Below are 16,668 nucleotides of genomic sequence, written 5' to 3' on the forward strand. Positions count from 1 at the left end.
CTGGGGCTTGAGCCTGAAGGGTCCTCACCTGTGCTGGATCCTCAGGTGCAGGCACCAGCTGAGTCTGCTCTGGCTCCTTAGATGATGGAGGACCCATTGCCTGCAGGTGCTCCACTCTCAGCCCCGTCAGGGGAAGCTGAGGTTGCCTCTGGGTCCGGTAACCCTCCAGCCTCTCCTGAGCTGCAGAGGCTCAGGGCAGAAAGGCAGAGGGAACTAAGTTCTCACAGGAGGAGTGCTCACCTCCAGGCCACGAGAGGCGAGTCACCCATGGACGGGGACCGCCCTATGTCTCAGGGCAGATAAAAGCCAGCCAGCCCCAGTCCGAGGTTGCAGGAGCAACGTTGTTGGTAGCCTGTTCCTGCCTGCACCCTGTCCTGCTCTCCTGCAGAGTTCCTGACCTCACCCCACTCCCTGCCTTGGACCCCGCTTCAGCTTTGATGGACAGCCTCCATACCGCACCCTCGACCTCGGACTGGACTTGGACCTCGCTGCACGGTTAACCCTCGGGTCCAGCACAGTGGTCCTCCCCATGCTACACCACTGTAACTGGGGCTGCAACTCAGGTAACATGAAGAAGCAACATTCTGAAGACCGAGTTGTTCCGCCTGGCCTTTGGCTTGGAGTCAATTTGATTCCCTCCCCCTCTTTTTCCTTTCTCCTCCTGTGATGAGGCTGCATTTTAATTTTAATTGTTTTAATGCTTTAATGTTGTATTTTAATCTTGTTTTTAAGTTGTATTCATTCAACTCGTTTTTATTATTGGTTGTTAGCCGCCCTGAGCCGGGCCTTGTCTGGGGCGGGGTATAAATAAAATTTATTATTATTATTATGGTTCACCTGCAGGCTTCCTGTTCAGCTTCTTCTTGATTTCTTTCGCCAGAAGCTTCGACGTCTCGCTTGCTAAAAGGTGGGTGTTTGGAATGCAGATGTTGCCAGCTGACTGATCCCAGGCCTAAAACATATTTCAAAAATAGTAAGAATGGTGTGTGTGTCCGTTTGGTATTAAATACACTGATTTTGCTTCCTGGGCATTAATTTCCATTGCTGCTATCCTAGCAGTAACATGTAACATAACGTTTATCACCAGCCTCCCAAATCTGCTACCAGATAATCTTGTGTGCCCTGTTTTGGCAGGCGCTGTCATATTAAGCACCCTATATTGTTTAGTTTTGCCTAGTAGAAAAAGGGGACGCGGGTGGCGCTGTGGGTTAAACCACAAAGCCTAGGACTTGCCAATCAGAAGGTCGGCGGTTCGAATCCCCGTGATGGGCTGAGCTCCCGTTGCTCGGTCCCTGCTCCTGCCAACCTAGCAGTTCGAAAGCACGTCAAAGTGCAAGTAGATAAATTGGTACCGCTGCAGCGGGAAGGTAGACGGCATTTCCGTGCGCTGCTCTGGTTCGCCAGAAGCAGCTTAGTCACGCTGGCCACATGACCCGGAAGCTGTACGCCGGCTCCCTCGGCCAATAAAGCGAGATGAGCGCCACAACCCCAGAGTTGGCCACGACTGGACCTAATGGTCAGGGGTCCCTTTACCTTTAGTAGAAAAAAGGGGGTAGGAAACCAGAGGTGTGGGGTGAGCAGGGGGGGTGTCCATTTTTGCTTTGTAAGCAGAGAAGAAGAGAGCTGAGGAGGTGGAGGACTTAGAGCAAAGGAAAATGGCAAGGGAATAAACCAGTAGTGGCCCTTGTGGAGGGACAGACTTGGCAGGATTTAGAGGATGACACATAACAGAGACTGCAAAATAAAATAAAAACAAAAACGTACTTGTATTTGCATCATACCTTTATGGACATTCAGCACGAGATACAACACAATTTATTTTGTACGGCGAACTTAGGTTCCCCTGGCCGTGCAATTGTAACGAATAAATCGCATTTCCCCTTCTGAATCATGTGGTTGTGAGTCAGAATGACTAAGGAGGCCCTGAAAATTCTATTACTTTCCTTTGGTGGGGAACTGATGGACAGGGGAAGAAGAGAAATATTAAGACGCCTGGGTATATTTTGAAAGAGTCACCTGCCTTCATCAGAATCACATTGCAGGGGAACTTTTTGTTGTATTGGCTAAAATTCCCATGTTGCATGAAAACGAGGGCGTAAGTTAATTTCCCAAACGGAGGCCATTGCGGGGTTTAAAGGGCAGAGCGGGAGCTCACTCAAGAAAAGTCCTGTGACTATGTTTAGAAATCTATCTATATATATGTTGAAAAATAGCGCTGCATTTTAATCATGGGAAGCCAGTTGAAAGACTCATGAGACTTGAGAAAATGAGGAGGTTAGAAATCAAATGTAACATGACATAGGGTAGGGATTACTGTGGGCACATGTGAAACTAGAGAACCTGTGTTGGGTAGGTTGCCGTATCTTCAGGACCCACTTGGAGTGTCCAGGTTTGCTGCCCCCCCCCCCCAAGAGGCAGGTGGAAGCTTGCAAGCTTCTGTCTAGCAGGATACAGCTGCATATTCCTTTGCGTGGACAGGCGGAGTCCCCCAAACCCTGGGTGGCCCCCCCTCATGTGGAATAACGACTCAAGACAATGTGCTATGGGATTAAATTGGCCACAACTTTATTATGTTTCAGATGTGGGTAGACCTTGGCTCAGGCATTGGGTGTTTATCCCTCCCCAGTCCCCAGCCAGGGATCTAGGGAACATCAGGGTTATCCAGTGTGTGGGGGCGGATGGGCCGGCTGTGGAGAACATATGTTCAAGCAGAGATAGCCGCCCCCGTTACGTCGCCATCGCAGGGAAGAGCAATGACGACCTCTCGGCGTACGGTCAAAGCCTCCCCTCAAAACCCCTTTAACGGGGAACCCTGGTATCGCCGCTGCAAAAAGGAAGATAGACTAAAGGATTCCACCCAAGGCCTGATACCGCCAAAGTTGTGACGTTTTGCTACGGGAAAGGCAAAACCTGCCAATGCAGGGGAATTCCTTTCCAGCCCTTCAAGAGCGACCTTGACGTAGCAGCGCCCGCATACCTGTGAAGAAAAGGTTAACCTGCAAAATAAGTCTTAACTGAGGGTCGGTAGGGTGGGAGAAGCTCTGGAGCCAACTGAGGATTCCCAGGTAAGATCCTCCCTCTATTGTGTGGGCAGGTAGTCCCTCCCCTACCTGGCCTGGTCTCCTTGGCAATGCTTCCCCCAGGCGGCATTGGACAACTGGCTGAGGTAGGCGGAGACCTCCAGGTATCCCACCTGGGGGAAGGCGAAGCCAAGCCTGTGCTGATGGAGCTGCACAGGGTCCAGGGGGTTGTGCGCGTCCACACAAAGGCCGCCCCCCGTTTAATGTGGGGAGCGGTCATTCTGGTAGGGTCTGCTCTCCTCCACCACCGCTTCCCTCTCCCAATTAACCTCCTCTGCAAGCTATTGCACAGACTTTGGAGAGGAAGTCTGTCCTACTCTCTTCTCCCAATTAACCTCCATCTCCAAACTTCTGCTTGCCCTGCCACCTTCCCCCGGGGAAACTTGCTATTTACCACTGCATCAGAGCAAATGTCAGTCGGGTTCCCCCCAGATTAATGTTTGCTCCAGTTCAGCAGTGAGGAGCGGCGTTTCCTGGAGAAAACAGTGGAGCAAATGGAAAAGCACTTGGACCTGTGCCTGGAGAGCCTGCAACAAGTGAAAACCCACTCAGACCCAGGCTTTATAGGTGTGGGGCAAGCAACATGTGGACAAGCACTCAGTGCTGGGAGGAAGCACAGAGAAAGGAAAATAACTGGTCTGGGCTCAAGAAGAGGGAGGACAGTGAGGTGGCCTTCGGTTCTTCTCAAGCGAGTCCAAGGAGACAAGGACAAGAACTGACTGAAGGAGACTGAGGTGAGGAGAAACTGGAGGGGAGAGAGGAGAGGGGAGAGTCCGGACTGGAGGATATATTTACAGTGGTACCTCAGGTTAAGTACTTAATTCGTTTCGGAGGTCCGTACTTAACCTGAAACTGTTCTTAACCTGAAGCACCACTTTAGCTAATGGGGCCTCCTGCTGCTGCCGTGCCTCCAGAGCACGATTTCTGTTCTCATCCGGAACCAAAGTTCTTAACCTGAAGCACTATTTCTGGGTTAGCGGAGTCTGTAACCTGAAGCGTATGTAACCTGAAGCATATGTAACCTGAGGTACCACTGTATTGTTATTTGAAGTGGAGTGGAGAGATGGATAATTTCAGAGGGAAGCAAGTGTAGTGGGGTCTGCCTCAGAGGCTGAAGGAAATAAAATGTTTGACTGGGAAGTTCCCAATCCCATTTGAAGGTGGAGGGTTCTAGTCAGAAGCCCCAGCAATTGGCGTAGGAAATCACTGGATATGTCAGTTTGCATTTATTAGTGCAGAAAGCATTGATGTGATGTGTAGAGATCTTTCCTATTCTACTTAATTCAAGAGGGTACTGGAAGCTTCTCTGTGTGAAAGAAGCAAGCAGAAGGTTCATGATGTTTGGGTTATTCCTTCAGAGAAGCTGAGTACAGCTAGCTTAAACAGGTTCTGGTATCTCTTCTGTCAAGGTCATGCTTACTATAATGTCCTCCCATCAGATGTCAAGGAAATAAACAACTATCTGACTTTTAGAAGACATCTGAAGGCAACCCTGTTTGGGGAAGTTTTGAATGACTGATATTTTAATGTATTTTTAATATTTTGTTGGAAGCCACCCAGAGTGGCTGGGGAAACCCAGCCAGATGGGCGGGTGTATAAATTTATATACCTGTCCCTCCCTCCTCTCTCTCTCCCCCTTCCTTTTCTCTCTCTATCTCTCTATCTCTCTCTTCCTTATCGCCCTCTCTCTCTCTCCTTCCTTCCTTCCTTCCTTCCTTCCTTCCCTCTCTTTCTCTCTCTCTCTCGTCCTTCCTTCCTTCCTTCTCTCTCTCTTTCTCTCCTTCGGTCTCTCTCTCTCTCTTCCTTCTCTCTCCTCCTCTCTTCCTTCCTTCCATTATTATTATTATTATTATTATTATTATTATTATTATTAAAGTAAGGCCAGAAGGAGCCTGGGTTTCACTTTCACTTTCTCTTTTCCTTGTGTGTATACTTAGTGTTAAGGTTTAGACTTATTATAAGTTATTGTAAGTTCAAGTCTGCTGCAACTGGATTTCTTATGGACAGTGCCAATCCTGAATATATTGGATTTGTGACCATTCTGCTCATTTGCCTTCAGTGGCAATAAAGCTCTGCTGAATGAAATACAATTGCCTCTGGTCTATTTTTGGGGAATCCTGCAAAGTGTTTAAGTTTTTACTCTGCTAACTATACATCAGAGTTCTACTCTGGATCATATTGAGTAGGATTCCATGACAGGACATAGGGGGGGAAATGATGGTAGGGTGGACAGTGTGTTTAGGAAAAATGAAAGAGTTTTCCAAACTAAAATCTGGATTGAAGATGGAGCTATATTGATTCACAAAAGGGGCTTCCACTAGCCCCGTAGTATTTCTGGCTCCCAGAACACAGAGCTTGGGGAAATAAATTGTGTCTGTGTTTCAATCAGAATCATCGATTCAGAGTTGGTAGGGACTCTGAAGACAGTCTTATTCAATTCCCTGCAATGCAGGATTATGCAACTGACCCTTATGGGAATCGAACCTGCAACCTCAGCGTTCTCAGAAGCACTCTCTAACCAATGGAGCCATCCAGCTGAACAAGTTTGGAAGGTTCTGTTCCTGCTGTGAAGAAAGAGGATCCTTGCAATTTGTCCTCCAGTGGCCAACAACTCCCATCTTAAACACAAAGCTTGGGGAATAAATTTTGCGTCTCTGCTTCTGTTTCAAGCAAAGGCTTCTAAGGTTGAGCTGCCATGTGCTGCTGTCCCCACACCCTGCTAATATTCCAGACAGGTAGACCTGCACAGGTGATCTCGGATGTGGATGTTCATGCTAGATATTCCTGTGAACTCTTAAAATGCCTCATCCTTGTTTGTTTGTTTTCCCTAAACACCTTAAAGAGTAGCTAATAATATACTAGTAGTATAAGCATTGGTGAGAGAGGTGTAGATATTGCGATCAGAAGGGAATTAAAAGCCTACATACGGTACGGGGTTGGCCATTGCGTCATTAAAACTGGCTGGTCACAAGAATAGTTCACGTGCGTGTACAATTCTGCAACAGCAATACACACACACACACACACAGAGGGGGGGTACCTCTGGTTACAGACTCTTCAGGTTACAGACTCCGCTAACCCAGAAATAGTACCTTGGGTTAAGAACTTTGCTTCAGGATCAGAACAGAAATCGCGTGGCAGCAGCAACAGCAAGAGGCCCCATTAGCTAAAGTGGTGCCTCAGGTTAAGAACAGTTTCAGGTTAAGAACAGACCTCTAGAACAAATTAAGTTCTTAACCCAAGGTACCACTGTATATATAATAATAATAAATTTTTATTTATACCCCCGCCCTCCCCGGCCAAGACCGGGCTCAGGGTGGCTAACACTGAATATAAATACAGCAAAAACTTTTTTTAAAAAAAACCCAGTTGATTAAAATATAAGTTAGAACACAGTTTAAAATGCAGCTTAAAATGCAAAAAGAAATATACAAAAAGAAAACCCACAAGAGGAACACTCCACTTTATCAGAGGTTTCTATTTTAATTTCCAACCAGTGACATATTTCCTCATTTGTTAGACTGTTGTTTTTCATTTGAATGACATGCTCTCAGCGACTGTGGTTAACTTTGTCATGCTTAATTACATCACGAGGGGCCACTGCTAAGTTGCAGGTTTGGACCCTGAAATCTGAGATTTCCCAACCCTAGTTGTGGATCTTTCTCTTTCTTTCTTTCTCTCTCTCACACGCACACACACACACACACACAGAGAGAGAGGTGTGGGATGGACTTCATGTAGAGTGCAACTGGGGTAGCAAGAATTAACTCTCTCTTCCCAACTGCAGCCTTCAAGAAGATCAAATAGGCTTGAAAGAAATTCTTCTCTTGGCTACAAGATTTTTTTCAAACCTAATTTCAGCAGTGGGGGAAGGGAGAACAACAGCAACCTCCAGACACCAGCGTAAGTCATGGTGACCCATGAAGAGGTCACTCTGCAATACCATAGAGTGTGGATGTAAATCTTCTCTCTCCCGCTTAAAAAATTCCCAGATATTCTGCAGATTCTACTTTGTGACATACAGTGGTACCTCGGTTTTCAAATGTACGTAATCTGTTCACGTTCCGAAACATTCAAAAACCGAAAACTCAGTACAGAAGCCTCAGTACAGAAAACTCAATATGGAAAACTCAGTACGGAAGCCGCTTGGCATCTTTGACTTCCAAGGCGAGTTCAAAAACTGAAGCATTTACTGAAGCATTCGAAAACCAAAATGTTCGTCAACGGAGACATTCAAAAACCGAGGTACCCAGCAAAACCATTCCTAGATATTCAGTCAAATTCTCTTCGCTCACCTCTTGAAACCCATTACTGTTGCTGAGAGGGAGTAAAATGGTGGCTGTTGACATTCCAGTGGTTGCAGTTTTGTGGGGAGGGTTGCCACCTTGTCCCCCACATGCACACACTAGAGAAGTTCTTTTGACCATCCTACCCCGTCCCTCGGTCCGTATAGTTAAAGCTATGGTTTTCCCAGTAGTGATGTATGGAAGCAAGAGGTGGACCATAAAGAAGGCTGATCACCAAAGAATTGATGCTTTTGAATTATGGTGCTGGAGGAGACTCTTGAGAGTCCCATGGACTGCAAGAAGATCAAATGTATCCATTCTTAAGGAAATCAGCCCTGAGTGCTCCCTGGAAGGACAGATCGTGAAGCTGAGGCTCCAAGACTTTGGCCACCTCATGAGAAGAGAAGACTCCCTGGAAAAGACCCTGATGTTGGGAAAGATGGAGGGCACAAGGAGAAGGGGACGACAGAGGATGAGATGGTTGGACAGTGTTCTTGAAGCTACCAGCATGAGTTTGACCAAACTGCAGGAGGCAGTGGAAGACAGGAGTGCCTGGTGTGCTCTGGTCCATGGGGTCACAAAGAGTCGGACACAACTAAACAACAACAACCCCGTCCCTCAGTATGAGCAAAACCTCGTAACAAAAATATGCAATAGGTAGAGATCCAACCAACCTTCAGAAAGATGAGCAAGAAGCTCAGAAGTTGGCTTTGTAGCTCTGCTGGATTCATCTCCCCATATTCCATGAACTGCTTGCTTAGGGTCTCCCATAGGAAGTAAGGGCACTTGCTTTCATCTTCCTTACTGAGCTCAGCAGGTTCTGCTTTGACTACCATCTCATTGCCAGCTTGGGCTTGATCCCGGCCTGCATTCTTGTCAGGTGAATCCGTCTCCTTCTCCAGCTGTTTTGGGAACTCTAGCTCAGCCTCCATGCTTGGGTCAAAGTGATCTGGGAAGAAAGACCAAAATGTCATTTTTTTGCAGGGTGTCTTACACTAACAGATGAGTTGCTGTGCTGAGACAACGGTGCAAAAGGTTTGAGAGCAAGGTCTCCATTTCACTGTACAGAGCAGTCCATCGCCTTGTAGTGACGGTTCAGAGGTTACGGCAGTGCCATGGAAGCAGCTGGAGCAAAGCTTCTTCCTACATTTTTGTGGTAACATGCAAACCTGACATTTATAGTTCACTGACGCAGTTGTGTCACACACCCCGATGGCACTTCCCCTACCCGGGGCCAGAACTGACCTCAGGGTTTCTAAATCCATCCCTCCGAGTTATGAGTTCCTATATTGGCAGAAGGGAATGAGAAGAATCACGAGGCTAAGGTAGTGTTGGAACAGGTCCTAAGATTATGTATTAGCAACAGTGCACGGGAGGCAAATCTCCGGGTGAGCAAAGGGTGTGGGACCCCAATTCTGCTGCAAAACAGTGCAAAAAAATTAGAGCAGCAACATTGTTTTCATTTCACTTCTAATATGTATACCACCTTTCTATCTTGCTATACCCAAGGCAGTTCATGAGCTGAAGAAACAACAAAATAGACAGCAAAGGTCACATGTCATAACAATCTGATCCAATACAAAAAAATCACTAACTTTAAAAGAAACAACTTATATCAAATAAAGCATTATTCAACAATCCAATATAATATAATAGCAAATGGTGAAATTAAATACCAGCAAATATTAATCAGTTGACACTTATTACAATGAAGAATTACTAATCTAATATCAATAAAAATAACAGCAAGTCGCAATGCATAAAATACCACAAAACATACAAAACCACGTAAAAGGATCAAATTGAGAAACAAGGATGCACAACTTATAAAATTATTATTTTTAAACATCCCTGAACGCCTCTTTTTTCTTCCCAGCTCTGTTCTCAAAGTCCTGGTTTGGAAAAGGCTTCTAGGGTAAGGCAGGTGGAAAAAGCCATTGCCTGATGGACAGCAGAAAGTCTCTCTCCCCTTACCAGCTGAAAGAAACATCATCTGAAATAAATTCCATGCAGCTGCGGCAAATGAAACCAAATTCCACAATGCTTCCCAACTTGGCCCTGCCTTTTTGCTGCAAGTAGCACAAACATCTTAGCATTGCTCTAACTAGAATTACCAACAGTCTACTATTCCACAAGCCCTACTATTATTTCTTTATCCAGACAGGTAATTTGGAAGATTGGGGAGAGGGGACCCCCCTAAACCCTAGAAATTAATAAATGGTAGGATTTTGGTTACTTAGGATGGAAAGGGAGAGATACCAGCTGCAGAGGAACTCCTAGGCTGGGCTATGCAAAACAACCTGGCCAAGCTAGAGCCATTAAGAGCCATTTACCATATTTTTTGCTCTATAAGACTCACTTTTTCCCTCCTAAAAGGTAAGGGGAAATGTGTGTGCGTCTTATGGAGCAAATGCAGGCTGCACAGCTATCCCAGAAGCCAGAACAGCAAGAGGCTATCCCAGAAGCCAGATCCCTCTTGCTGTTCTGGCTTCTGAGATTCAGAATATTTTTTTTCTTGTTTTCCTCCTCCAAAAACTAGGTGCGTCTTGTGGTGTGGTGCATCTTATAGTGCGAAAAATATGGTATATAGGGCAATTGAGAGCCATTGGCAATACAAGAGAACTGCCCTCCCCACTTTCCCTGGCATGTGAACAGAGACTCGGGGGGGGGGGTTGGAATGTTGTCAGGGTAACTGGCATGTGATAGGAAAATAGTTTTTAGCAAGGTGTTTTGTTAAAGAGGAAGATAGACTGGGATCCATCTTGGGCAGGCTGGCTGAAGGCTGGCTGCTCTGCTGTGGGGTACAAGCCCCTCTTGAAATGACCAAGCTGTAAGATCTGGCCTCCCTCCCTGCAGACAGAAGGTGTAGATAGGTGAAGAAACCACATTTCTTAAAGCTACGGCAGTCTCTGCCATGTCTCAATTCTCAGACCCCGGTGAGTGCCTGGAATACCATGGGCTCTTGCTACCGCTCAGCAGAGAGAGGGGGGGCACCCAACTTTTGTAACAATACAGTTATTGATGTGTTTGCTAGCCCTGAGTTTGCTTTCTTAACTGGTCACAAAGAGGCTATGCAAGGTAAATGTGGAACGACTTTTAGTGCCTAAGAACCAGGAAATGAAACCCATCCAACCGTTTTTAACAGCCCACGGTGGAGCAAAGTGCATTTGATAACTGTATACAATAGGCATAAGGAGAAACAAAACTGTTTTGAGAAAAATCCCCTCTCAACTGGTAGTACCCTTGCGTCAGCTGCTTCAGAAAGTCCAATATGGCTTCTGGAGGAGAGGAGAGAAAACTTTGGTTTCTTTATAAACTTCAGAAGTTTATAAAATTAGGCACGGCACGGGGGAAGGAGATAGAGAAAAAAATTTTCTCTTTTGGGGGAGGGGAAGGGAGGGAAACAGAGTATGCAAGTGCATTCAACTGCCTAACGGTGTCTTTCTCTCCCAGAAGATTGTAACCGCAGAGATAAGAAGAGTTGTTCTGTTGTCTGGAGCGGCCACTTCGCCTGGAGAAGTGGAGCCCAGCGACAGAATCACACAGCTGTACTGAGGCAGCACCGGGTGTTGAAATTTTGCAACCCTAACAATTTTGCACCCGGGGCAACTGTCCCTGTTGCCCCCACATGCTATGCCAATTGCCATGCTTAGATTATCTGAGCATGCTTACGAAGGTTCAGGTTGCAAAAGGTGGAAGAAGTGCAATTACTAGTGCTACACCATTGCAAGTTTGGTTATTTCTGTATAAGTAGTCATAAAACATTTTGAATTATAGTGCTGGAGAAGACTCTTGAGAGTCCCATGGACTGCAAGAAGATCAAACGCATCCATTCTTAAGGAAATCAGCCCTGAGTGCTCACTGGAAGGACAGATCGTGAAGCTGAGGCTCCAGTACTTTGGCCACCTCATGAGAAGAGAAGACTCCCTGGAGAAGACACTGATGCTGGGAAAGATGGAGGGCACAAGGAGAAGGGGACGACAGAGGACGAGATGGTTGGACAGTGTTTTCGAGGTTACCAGCATGAGTTTGACCAAACTGCGGGAGGCAGTGGAAGACAGGCGTGCCTGGTGTGTTCTGGTCCATGGGTTCACGAAGAGTCGGACACGACTAAACGACTAAACAACAACAACAAGTCATAAAACAAGTCTGGGAGGTGAGAGTATAATCTGGCCAAGTTCCTACCTGCAACACACAAAACCCAGCGATTTACAACCAGGGTAAGCTGAGAGGTTAGTCATTTTTTGTGCCAGTCTAACCACTACCAGTCCACCTTAATGGGCTCTTTCATAGTACATCACTTTGGGTGGTATTTAACTAAACCAACCCTAATCAATGAAACTTAAAGGTAAAGGTAAAGGGACCCCTGACCATTAGGTCCAGTTGTGACCTACTCTGGGGTTGTGGCGCTCATCTCGCTTTATTGGCCGAGGGAGCCGGCGTACAGCTTCCGGGTCATGTGGCCAGCATGACTAAGCCGCTTCTGGCAAACCAGAGCAGCGCACGGAAACGGCGTTTACCTTCCTGCCAGAGTGGTACCTATTTATCTACTTGCACTTTGATGTGCTTTCGAACTGCTAGGTTGGCAGGAGCAGGGACCAAGCAACGGGAGTTCACCCCGTTGCGGGGCTTCGAACCGCTGACCTTCTGTGGTTTAACCCACAGCGCCACCCGCGTCCCCAATGAAACTTAGCCATGTCCATTAATTTAAGTGGGTCTACACTGAGTGAAACCTAACTGAATACCACCCTTTGCCTCTGGAGAAAGCTTGCAGAACTTTCAAAAAGCCCTGCAGAGAAACGGATAGCTCTGGCTAAGAGACACCCCTTTGTTGGCTTTGACCCTCCCCAGCTCAGGAAATTCCCTGTGCTCCTTTCAGCCTCTTGGGAAAAGAGATAAAATATCTGCAAATTCCCAGTGTCAGGTTGGGGAGCCCAATGACTCCCCGTGTTAAGGGGAGATCTCGGTGCTACCAGCACAGACAGAAAGTACAGCAGAAAAGAATCAAGAAAGGGGAGACAAGGTTAATAATTAGCAAATCAGGATATGCGTGTATGGGAAGCGTGGAGCAGATATAAAATTCTCAGGTGTACTTCAGCCCAGTCTTCCTACCTCTCTGCCTTCTGTCTCCTCTTTCGGCTTCTATGATTGGTAGTAGCGGCCTGTGTCTGCCTTTGGCCACCCTCTTGCCACGCTGCCACAACCCAAACTCTCACATACGTACTTTCTGTTCTCTGGGGCGGCAGCTTGACAGAAGGCACCAGCCAGCAATGAAAGGGGAACTGGAGAGAGGGCAGGGCCGTTTGAACATACCTGGGCTGGTGTTTTGCTGGAGCCGGCCGCGCCTCTAGCCAAAGACAACAGCAGCATGTTCTGAGCTGCCGGTCATCTTAGAGCTGTCTCTCTCTCTCCTATCACTTTCTACTGAGATTCACTTGACTAGGCAGTTGTGTGCTTATTTCCTGGCAAAAGCAGAAGTGGAGCAAAGGAGCGCCGACCACAAGCTCTGTTGGAGCGAAAATGTACGGCAAGGGCAGAGGTTGCTTGTCTGGTGGCGCTGGGGGGGGGTGGGGACTTGGCATGTGGGAGTTTGGCGTAGCACCTGGCTAGAGATGTTGCTCTCAGTTGAGAAGCCCTTGCTTCGAAAGTTGCTTCTGCTAAGAACTCATTTACCTAAAACTTTCTGAGCCTCTGCCCACCCACCCATTTCCACATGTTGACGTTTCGCGCGCACGCCACGGGCAGGGCCGGATTTAGGTTTGATGATGCCCTAAGCTACTGAAGGTAATGGGGCCCTTTATATGCCCAGCTGTCCTTTGTTAACAACAAATTGTTGCAGTTTTCTTGTGTTGAATATATGCTATATGGTAATTTCTGGACCTAATAGGTATCTAAAGCCATTTGCACATGTTGTCATGCAACCAGTCCGTGCAGAATGTAGGCACCCTATACAGTGGTACCTCGGGTTACAGACGCTTCAGGTTACAGACTCCGCAAACCCAGAAATATTACCTCGGGTTAAGAACTTTGCTTCAGGATGAGAACAGAAATCGTGCGGCAGCGGCGCAGCGGCAGCAGGAGGCCCCATTAGCTAAAGTGGTGCTTCAGGTTAAGAACAGTTTCAGGTTAAGAACGGACCTCCGGAATGAATTAAGGACTTAACCCGAGGTACTACTGTATATAGAAATGAGCAAACCAGTGGTATTTTAGGGAGAAGGCTAGCAGGCAGGGCCCATGACTTACCGTACACCATAGAAGCCTACACAACACAAAACACTGTTGCTGTATGTAGGTTTTATTTTATTTGTTTGTCATCTTATATTTTGGAAATGCACAACCAGGTTTTTTCCCCTGTAATTTTTTTGGGGGCCCCCAAGAGAGTGGGGTCCTAAGCTAAAGCTTGTTTAGCTTATACATAAATCCGGCGCTGGCCACGGGGTATGTGCAATGCTGCGGGTTAAGGTGAGCATACCATGCGGCACGCACGCACTGCTGCTGCAGTTTTTTGGGGGGCTGCCCCCCTTCTTTTTTATATAGAGTGGAACCTCATGTTACGTACCATCCTCCTTGCAAACGCTTCAGGTTACAAGCTCCGCTAACCCGGAAGTAGATGCTCCCAGTTGCGAACTTTGCCCCAGGATGCGAGCGGAAGTCTCGCAGCGGGAGGCGCCATTAGCGAAAGCGTGCCTCATCTTAATAATGGTTTCGGCTTAAAAATGGACCTTCAGAACAAATTAAGTTCATAACCGGAGGTACCACTGTATAAATTTTTAATAAAATTTTCTGTTATACAATTTAAAATACTCATTTTAACATCCTTAAAATATCAATGACTTCCCTTCTTCTCCTTCCCTGGTTCATTTTACATATCATAGATTCCTGCATATCTTACAAAAACTAAACCATCCAATATTTCATTAATACATCCATCAAACCTTATTTACACTGCTGAATTTATCTTAATGCTGCCAACGTTTTCAGGTGTACACAATTTCCCCATATACATTCAATAAACATTTCCCAATCTTCTCTAAACGTATGTGCTTCTTGAAGGCACCTATGCATCTGGGCAGGCCTCATTTTGTCAACATCTTTTTTAAAATGTGGCACCGAGAACTGGATGCAATATTCTAGATGCAGCCAGAGTAGTCTAGAATATGGTGGAACCATTACTTCTCATGATCTAGACACTATTCTGCTGATGCAGCCTTAAGATTGTGCTTGCATTTCATTTCATTTTGGCAGCCACTGCTGGCTTATTTATTAACGTTGCAACGGCCCTGAGATCTGCGGATCTAGGGCGGTATACAAATTTAATTCATAAAATAAAACAAAACAATAAACAATCATTTCTAGGGTTTAGGGGGCAAGCCCACCGGGTCCAATGAGCCCCAGCTGCCACTGCTTTCAAGTAACGTGATTCTAAGCAATATTAAGCCTTATATCTAAGCTTTCCACGTTGGTGACACGCTTTTTAGATACGCATCATTTCGCAACACAGTCATTCAGTTTTACTAGCAAACCAGAGGTTAAACTGACCCCTTTCCAGCCCCGGGAGGAGCACAGGGAGCGTTCATGCAACACACCTAAACACTGCAGTCGACACACCAACATGTCGCGACACACAGTTTGGAAAGTTCTGCCTTGGGTGTTAGTACTGTTGTAAAGAAAAATTGCCCTTTTCCCTTATGGGGTATCCAAGAGCCCATATAGAGTCCTTACATAGGTTCCCTATTGGTAGGAGAAAATAACAGAGGCCAACCAGAGAATATTGAGAAGCAAAGCAGCTAGTAAGCTTGATCTTTATTGATCTGTTGCAACAGGGTGCTCCCCTTACACGCAGGAGAGAAGGAGGAACCCAGAAAAATGGCGTGCTAGGCTTATAAAGACTTTTGAAATTGCCACCCTGTAGATCAAGACCACCCCCAGAAACATCATACATACATCACAGAAGGGGTGTAACCTAAGACCACCCCTCAGATACATCACACCTACATCACAGAAAAGGCGGTCTAAAACAGAAATTTGAATGTTGTTTTTCTCCTGTCGTTGTTTATCTCCTGTCTGGCAGGTTACTTGATTGGATTGCCTGGGGAACCTGGCCATTCTTTTGTAGTGATAAATACTTAGTTCCTGGGCCAGGTCACAGGCTCACACCCTATTCAAACACAGACATACCCTTAAGACAGGATTTGTGAAGGAAAAGACAATGGGGAGGCTTTTCCATTTTGACCTTGCAGAGAAAACATTTGCTCGGTTTAGGAATCAAAATGGCTTCAGGTCGGTCTTCCTGTGCTGATCTGATCTATGTACATGCGGTTATGAACATTACTATATATCTAAGACCATAAAATTCCTATCACAGTACCAAAATCATTTCACACACACTCGTTTGCTGTGGCCCAGGCAAAGCCCTGGCTTGATGAACCAGCAGTGTCTTCACCATTCATACAGCCCTATAACAACAGATGTCCCCCTGCTGTTGCCCCAGTATGAATGGGTGGACTTAGCGCTTGCTATTTTAAGAATGTGAGGTCATAGAAACTCAATCTTGTTTCACTTGTTCTCACTGATGCAGAAGGTAGGCTTGGGGCTATGAAGATTGCCACTGGAAAGCAGACCCTGGTTCATTTATCTTGCCTGACAAAAGCCTGTTCAGTCTTTTTCTCCCAGTGCAACTGGGAGGAACTGGTATGCTCCAGCACCCCCCCCCAAAAGGCTAGCTGGAGTGGTCAGGGGTAGGGGGGAGGGAGCCCAAGCTCTCTGAGACCACTTTTTGGTGTGTATATCACATGAAACTAAAATATTGGTCGCTCCATTCTGTTACAGTGGAATCATGCAAATCTGTCTGCATCTGGAGGCGGGAGGCTGTGGGAGCATGTGTACTCACTGAAGCATTATGCACAAAGGTAAAGACTGGTGTGGAGGCTATTTACAGTTCTACGGATTTTCCCCTCTGCAATCTGGTGAATATTTTACCTATGAATAGCTGGAACAATGAAGAGTCAAGGGGTTAGAGCAACACACAACCTGCCCTTGTGTGTTCTTCAGATGTTGTTAAGACTCCAACTCAGCAACGACCGTTGGTCACATTTGCTGGGGCTGATGGCAGACAGAGTCCTACAAGATCAGGAGTTAAATAACCCTCCTAACAGAAGCCCGAAGGAACACTTTCTGAGACAATGAAAGCAAATCCAAACCCCTCCGAGATAAGAAAACATCAAATGTGATCAATTGTGCTTTTAAGTCACAAGGATTTGGCCCTGGTCCTGAATGGGGTAACTGTGCCCCTGAAGGATCAG

At 46.4% G+C, this 16,668-nt stretch overlaps 1 protein-coding gene across 1 annotated transcript; it reads right to left on the minus strand.

Annotated features, from left to right (window-relative positions):
• Positions 1-826: 826 nt before the first annotated feature.
• LOC128413354 (WD repeat- and FYVE domain-containing protein 4-like) lies at positions 827-8,631 on the minus strand. The gene is made up of 3 exons (XM_053387395.1): positions 8,595-8,631; positions 8,041-8,315; positions 827-952 (listed from the first exon to the last, which is right to left on the minus strand). The coding sequence occupies exons 1-3, from the start codon at positions 8,629-8,631 to the stop codon at positions 827-829; spliced, it is 438 nt and encodes a 145-aa protein (XP_053243370.1).
• Positions 8,632-16,668: the final 8,037 nt, after the last annotated feature.

Source organism: Podarcis raffonei, chromosome 5, assembly GCF_027172205.1.
Source record: "Podarcis raffonei isolate rPodRaf1 chromosome 5, rPodRaf1.pri, whole genome shotgun sequence".
NCBI classification, from domain to species: Eukaryota; Metazoa; Chordata; class Lepidosauria; order Squamata; family Lacertidae; genus Podarcis; species Podarcis raffonei.

Coding starts and splice junctions, on each gene's coding strand:
- LOC128413354 (XM_053387395.1), bottom strand. CDS start 8,631: ATGGATTTAGAAACCCTGAGGTCAGTTCTGGCCCCGG. Junction 8,316..8,594: donor GAGGTCAGTTCTGGCCCCGG/GTAGGGGAAGTG, acceptor CTTTCTTCCCAG/ATCACTTTGACCCAAGCATG. Junction 953..8,040: donor TCTTGCTCATCTTTCTGAAG/GTTGGTTGGATC, acceptor AATATGTTTTAG/GCCTGGGATCAGTCAGCTGG.